The sequence below is a fragment of the Myxine glutinosa genome, chromosome 5, assembly GCF_964187855.1.
Source record: "Myxine glutinosa chromosome 5, kmMyxGlut1.1, whole genome shotgun sequence".
In the NCBI taxonomy this organism is placed as follows: domain Eukaryota; kingdom Metazoa; phylum Chordata; class Myxini; order Myxiniformes; family Myxinidae; genus Myxine; species Myxine glutinosa.
The window spans coordinates 51,135,607-51,143,150 of record NC_136265.1 but is presented as its reverse complement, the minus strand read 5'-3'; the positions used below and the strand labels follow the sequence as shown (position 1 = coordinate 51,143,150).

Sequence of the window (7,544 nt, the reverse complement as noted above, 5' to 3'; positions counted from 1 at the left end):
TTCAACAGCTTTGCTGGTATTTGGAGATGAAGGGGGTGATGCTAAATGAGCGAAATTAATGCAAAGACAGAGAGCTCATGAGAATCAAGTATAAATTCCTATTATTATTATTATTTTTTTTGGATACATAGTCGAGGCTCGTGAAAGAGCTAACATTTATCAAACAAACAAATCCAACAAACAAGCAAACAATGTATATAAAAAGGGGAGCGGTCGACAAGATGGGGAGAAAAGGGGAGGAAGCACACAAACACAACATTTGAGAGCAGGGACATTGGGAGATCTGTGGGAGGGAGAGGGCTTGGGCCGAGGAGGGATGGGAGGGGGGGGGGGGGGGTGATCTTTTGGGTCTCAAGTGTTAAAGGGTCTTCCTAGGTCTAACTGGTTTCAGCAGTCGAAAGGGTTAAAAGGTACATTTGAATAGTACGTAATTAATTAATAGACGTACGTAATAAATAGACACAAAATGTATGACACACACACCTCATACATTTATAGCAGATAATTGTGACGCCATAGGTCACGTGGTATGGCAACCATCTTGGATTAAATACAAATAATGAAAAAATTATTTCTCGGAAACCGCTGAATGGAAAAATTTGAAACTTGGCACATTGTCAAGTACTCCCAATGGGGAACAAAAGCATAATAATGATGACATCATAGGTGAAGTGGTATACCAGCCAAAAATGTTTTAATCGAATTCCTTATCCTAAAAATCTGAAATTGCATGCACATGATCTCTGACCTATTTGTATTGAAATATTAAATTTATGACACCATAGGTCACATGGTTTGGCAGCCATATTGGATTTAACCTAAAACCTTTAAAAAACATCTCCCAAACCACCAAATCAATGACTCAAAACTTAATGTGTCATTGACTAGGCATGGCGATTAAAAGATGATTATGAAAACGTCATTGGTCACATGGTGTGGCAGCCATTGAAGGAAAATATTAAATAATTATATCTCTGAAACCGCTTACCCTATCGATGTGAAATTTTACAAATATCATCTAACACCATTGTTGCATATAGTTTGAAAATGATGATGTCGTCGGTCACGTGGTTTGGCAGCCACCTTGGATAGAACAACGAAACTTCGCAAACGTGATCCACTACCCATACATATGCAGAGTGTACATTTTTTCAGGTCATATGTCACGTGGTGTGGCAGCCATATTAGCTTGAAAGCCGATATTTAAAAAAATCGCTTCTCTGAAACCGCTTCACCGATTAATGTGAAACCTGTCATGGCTGGTGAAAATGTGTTACTTGAAAACAGCTAAAGGGATTTAAATCAACTTGTTTATTTTTAGGACAGTGAACGAGGGCATCTATGTTGTGGGACGATGCGGAGGTATATTGGCGAATCAGTCGCATTGCTCTAGTTTAACATTAGTCTTCATCAGCACATTTCAAAAATGTCAATGTTCTTCCCTTCTTTTTTTTTTCTTTTTTTTTTGTATACTGAATCGAGGCTCGTGAAAGAGCTAACATTTATTTCACAAACAAATCAACCAGACAAACAAAATATATAAAAAGAGGGAGCGGAAGACAAGATGGGGAGAGAAGGGAAAGCACACAAACACAACATTTGAGAGCAGGGAGATGTGTGGGAGGGAGAGGGCTTGGGGGGAGGAGGTGTGGGAAGTGGGGGGGGGGGGGGGGGGGGTGGGAGAAGTATAAAACACAAGGGGACCAATGACTTCCAGGACAGAAGTTGGTATTTCAAAAAAGTGGATTTGGGGTGAAATTAGCGGGGGTAGAAAAGATCAAGGTTTTGGATGGGGGAAGATAAGAGATGGTGGTGAACAGCTGTTTTAAAGACCTGTAGGGTGGAGTGGGATTGAAGAGAGTGAGGGAGTTTGTTCCAGAGGCGGGAGAAAAGAGGAATGAAGGAGTGAATGTGAGCAGAGAGTCTTGATTTTGGCAGTTTAACCATAAGAGGGTTGCTGGCAGATCTTGTGCTTGTTGGTGGTTTCTCTGACTTCTACCACATCCTTTCTGGTCTTGCACTCTCTGCTCTTCCCGTGCTTTGTCCGCCCCCTCCCCCACCCCCAACTCCCCCATGGTTTCTGCAGGGATCACACGGTCCACCATCGACCGCCTTCTGGTGAAACTTGTTAAATCCAAGATCACTGATCACCTCCACTCATTTATTCCTCTTTTTCGCCACATGTGGAATCACCTTCCACATCTTCAATCTCATTCTTCCCTCCAGGTCTTCAAGCTGTTCACCACCATCTCAGATCATCCCCAAACTTAAAGCATGATCTTTTCTACCCCCATTGACCCCACACAAATCCCTCCTCCTTCCAATTTTCCAGTTTTCCCTCTTTTGAGTTTCCTTCTGTATCCATTGTGTCCACCTCATCCATGCGTTTTTTGCTTCCTGTCAGTGTGTTGTGTCCTGATCCGTTCACTGTCCGAGCTCTTCCATGGTGGGCCAAATGTCCTCTTCCGTCAGGTTCCTTCTTCTTCTTCAATTTTAGTATGAGGAAGATGAAACATTCACCTATTTCCATGTGATCGTCTCCAACAGACTACCGGGAACATGGAGTGTGATAAATAAGTGAAGATCCTTGTGTTTGTATCTGATTTATCACGTGGGAGATCAACAACGTGCACACGTCATAAACAGCTTCTTCTTCTTCAATAATTTGCGGTACGAGCCTGTGGGTAGCAATGTTCGTTGCTGTGCCGCTGACGCAGTGCCCCCTGTCGGTTGAAATGTAATTGTTCAGGATGCCCGCGATAGCTCGCCTCCTATTCACCACATGTACCAACATAGCCTGGAATATTTATAAAGAAATCTTCGGTTTGTGACGAATCTGCGACTTGGAATTGTGGAGTTAAAGGAGTTTCAGGGATCGTTTGAGCGGAGCAGAGGGTCTTCACTCGGACATTGTTGCTCCGCTGGCTTGGACTGTGTGGGACTGTACTGTACCACACTACACTACTGTACTGTGTCCGATGAACCGAGATCTCTCTGGTGAGGAACACGAGGTGAACCCTCCGGGATCCACGAGAACCTTCGATGGGAGGAAAATGCTCGGTGCAGGAGGATCCCCCGGGGATGAGGAGTTCGGATCCGGTACGTGACGTTCATGTTTCCGTGAGGTGTCTTCTTCTTCTTCTTTTATAAGTTTAATGGCGTTTTCAGTCGTGAGGTTCCATATACGTCACACACCTAAACATCGTGTTTAGACTTTAACTTAAAGTTTAAGGGCCTATTGCTTTAACCGCTCCTTTACTTAATTGTAAAACCGATTTGCAGAGTCTTTTTTTTTTTCTTTTTCTTTCTTTTGTATACAGAGTCGAGGGTGCTTTCGGCTCAGTCAGCAAAGTGTAGGCCTATCTGGTATACCTGACTTAGCAATAGCAGACAGAAAGATTTCAAGCAGATTGAAAGGAAAGGTTTTCATGTGGTGCGTAAGTTGGCCTGCCTTTATGGTCTGGAGACGGTGACACCGACAGGGAGACAACAACAGAGGCTGCAGGTTTGCAACAGCTGGGTCAGGAAGATTGTGGGAATGAAGAGGATGGGTAGAAGGAGGATGGATGAACTGAGGGAGGAAATCGGTGTGCAGATGAGCTTGATGGGGAGATTGGTGAAATGCTGGCTGAGATGAGCTGGACATTTGGTGTGGATTGGGGAAGAGAGAATGGCAAAGAGAGTGGATAGGTTGGGGGAACAAAGGAGGAGGAAAAGAGATACACCGCGGTTGGGATGGGAGGATTGTGTGAAGAGGGGCATCAGTAAGGTGGTGGTGGTTGGAGAGTGGAGAGAGTTGACTGGGGACGGAGGGGAGTGGAGGAGTATTGTGGTCAGGTCAGGGCAGGAGGTTGTTGCCATCGGACCTCACCTCTTATAAAGGGAAGGGGAGGAGAACAACAAAAATGTGTGTGTTTGCAAGTTGCTTACGGGTGCTCCATCAGCCTCAGGACTGAAAATAGAAAGTTCAGTTTTAATATGATGTTTTTCTTTTTTCAGATTTGATTGTGAAAGTGAAGGTGGAATCTGAGTTTGAGGATGATTCAATATCTGAAGAGAAAGGTGTGAACCACAACAACACAACAACATACCGCTTGTGCCATTTACATTCATGTGTGCATGGATATTGTACAGCAGGTTGTGAGACACTGTTGGACTTGTCTTTGGGTCACAGGCCACAGAGTGACATAAGGCCATCTTATTAATGACCCAGTACATTAATAAGGGATTCCTCTCTGCACATTGAAGCATTCCTCCCCCAGGTTTTTTTTTTTTTTTTTTTTTTTTTTTTTTTTGTCTTCAGAGTCGAGCCTCGTGAAAGAGCTAACATTTATCGAACAAACAAATCAAACAAACAAGCAAACGAAGTATATAAAAAGGGGAGCGGTCGACAAGATGGGGAGAGAATGGGAGGAAGCACACAAACACAACATTTGAGAGCAGGGACATCGGGAGATGTGTGGGAGGGAGAGGGCCTGGGGGGAGGCAGGATAGGTACAAAACGCAAGGAGACCAAGGACTTCCAGGAAAGAAGTCAAAAGTCACCTCAAAAAAGTGGATTTGGGGTGAAATTAGCGGGGGTAGAAAAGATCAAGGTTTTGTTTGGGGGGAGATAAGAGATGGTGGTGAACAGCCGTTTTAAAGACCTGGAGGGAGGAGTGTGATTGAAGAGAGTGAGCGAGTTTATTCCAGAGGCAGGAGAAAAGAGGAGTGAAGGTGAGCAAGGAGTCTTGATTTTGGCAGTTTAACCATAAGAGGGTTGCAGGCAGATCTTGTGCGACCTGTAGGAATATTTGGCGGACAGAGCCCAGAGAGAGCTGGGGGAGCAAGACCGGAGAGGAGTTGGTAGAAGACGGAAAGACCACCAACCTGCCTGCGGTGAGTAAGTGAAAGGCCCTCGGAGATAGTGTCATCGCGGGAGATTCCAATGATTCTGAAAGCTTTGGTTTCAACAGCGTGAAGACGAGCTAGGTGTGAGGCAGGAGCACCAGCCCAGAGGGGAGAGCAGTACTCCATTGAGCTGCGGATGAAAGCCTTGTATGTGGTGAGGAGCTCAGGTGTGCCAAGGAAGGGCTTCGCACGACGGAGGATGCCCAGTCGGCGACTGGCTTTGGAGGCCAGCTTGGAAATGTGGTTTTCCCAGGAAAGATCATGGCAAATAGTGAGACCCAAAAGCTTGAGTGACAGAACTTCTTGGAGAGGATTATTCAGAAAGTAGATGGGAGGGTTGTCCAGTCGGTCTTTTCGGAGAGACATCGTAAGAGTGTGAGATTTGTCAGGATTGAAAGACATGTTCCACTTGTTTGCCCAGTCTGTGATTTTGTCAAGGTCTGCAGAGAGTGAGGAGGCTGCAGACTGCCGATCTGAGGGATGAGGAATGGAGCGGCAGAGAGTGGAGTCATCAGCAAAGAGATAGAGAGGATTTTCAAGAGTCAGAGAGATCATTGATGAAGACCAGAAAAAGCACAGGGCCCAGAACACTGCCTTGGGGAACTCCAGCCTGAACAGGAAGAGGAGATGAGAGAAACCCATTCAGGGCCACACGTTGACATGAGTGGATGGTTACCCACAGACCGCGCGCTGCTATGAGGGCCGCAAGGATAACGCCCAGCAGCCATTGATAAAATTGATATATACACGGTGTCGGACACAATTACTAAGATCTATTCTTCGCTGCATTGCGTTAAAATGAGAGAGAGAGAGAGAGTACCCTAGGAGATTGGAGAACACCCACCTTGCCCCCTGGGGAGGGACCTGTTCTCCCACTTTTGGTGGGATTTAAAAATCTGATGTGTGTGTGCACGTTTTGTTACAGGTGCTTCATATGCCTTATAACTTGAAAAATATAAAGTTCCACTTTAATATGATGTTTTTCTTTTTCAGATTTGATTGTGAAAGTGAAGGTGGAATCTGAATTTGAGGATGATTCAATATTTCAAGAGAAAGGTCTGAACCACAACAACATTCTGAACCACAACAACATCAAATCTGAATTTGAGGATGATTCAATATTTCAAGAGAAAGGTGTGAACCACAACAACATTCTGCTTGTTCCAGTTACTGACAGTCATGTGTACAAGTACATTGTGCAGCAGTTTGTGAGAGATGCTGTTGGACTTGTCTTTAGGCCACAGGCCACACCACAGAGTGATTTATGCAACCTTCACATACACGGATTATTCTTACGAGTCCTTACGGATCGCCAACTCGTAGTCAATCACAAGCATCCGTAAATAACTCGCTGGTATCCGTAGATAACTCGTCACAACTCGCAACAACTTTTGACATGTCAAAAATCATCTTCCGTTATTTACGGATGCTTGCGATTGACTACGAGTTGGCGATCCGTAAGGACTCGTAAGAATAATCCATGTATGTGAAGGCACCCTTAAGGCCACGTTATTAATGACACACGTTATTAATGACCCACGTTATTAATGGCCACGTTGTTCCTCTCTGGACATTGCAGCATCACAATATTTGTTTGAGATGTTCAGGGTAAACTTGCATGTTACATGAGAAATAAATCTGTCAAACTATTCGGATCAACCACATTGTCATTAAAAAGGGACGTTCCCATTGCACAACACAAAATAAGGAGAAACTAAAGTGAAGCCAATGGTGCGCCATCGCAAATCCCCGTGCTTCCCACCTATAGCAAATTTGAACGATGGCAAAAAGTTGCACCAGGAATGATCCAATATCAAATTTAGGGTTAAAACGTTTTTCCCATTTTGACCCCTGTGACTCAAAGTCTCCACACCTTGGGGCATGAACCCGGGGGTAAAATTCCAACATTTGTTCCGTATTTCGTGCATCCTCCGATGTTGATTGCATATACAAAGTTTCATTTTAAAATGTTTTTTAAATGTTTCGAAATCTCCCCCCAAAAAAAATGTTTTGCATTTTTTGGTATTTCACCATGTGAAGAGAAAGTTGGCAGAAAGAAAGAACCCCAGGGGTTGGCACCAAAATGTGATTTTGCTCTTGCACCTCGCCATGTGGTGATCATAACTACCAGGTTTGGCGAATTGTTGAACAACCGTTTAGGAGGTGATAACTTGACAGACAGAAAGACAAAGCTGATTACAATATCCTCTGTTTTTATTTTTAAAGCGTGTTCCTCTCCCCAAAAAAAATGAAAGCATGTTTTCTTTCCCTAAAAAAAACAACAAGTTTCCCTAAAATTGAAGCAATGGGATTAGAATAATGCTGAGTTTCCATGAACAAAGCAAAAAAGGTGTGAAAAATGTGTTCAGTTTTTGAACCGTCGCATGATTGTTCGTGATCATCAAAGTGCGACTCTCCATTGTGGGATCTCATGACAGTAACTGTAATCCAGGAGCAGACAAAGAGATTAAGTCTGGTGATAGGGTGGTTGTGAGGGTTGTTCTGAAGTTCAGACACCCAAACTTTTTGGGTACCAAGTGCTGCAGTTTGGCCTCGAAAAAGTAACCTAAAGACACACAAACAAACACACCGCTTGAAAATACCGTCGGACCCCGCTATTCGCGTGGGATACGTTCCTGGAAAATTCCGCAAAT

General features: G+C 44.1%; 1 protein-coding gene across 1 annotated transcript in view; it reads left to right on the top strand.

Annotated features, from left to right (window-relative positions):
* Nucleotides 1-2,840: 2,840 nt before the first annotated feature.
* Nucleotides 2,841-7,544, top strand: part of LOC137427547 (uncharacterized) — a 29,965-nt gene continuing 25,261 nt past the window's right edge. Inside the window, exons 1-3 of the mRNA XM_068117126.2 lie at nt 2,841-3,099; nt 4,000-4,062; nt 5,884-6,024. Coding sequence (XP_067973227.2) covers nt 2,979-3,099; nt 4,000-4,062; nt 5,884-6,024 — 325 coding nt within the window. The 5' untranslated portion in view covers nt 2,841-2,978. The remainder of the gene's footprint in view (nt 3,100-3,999; nt 4,063-5,883; nt 6,025-7,544) is intronic.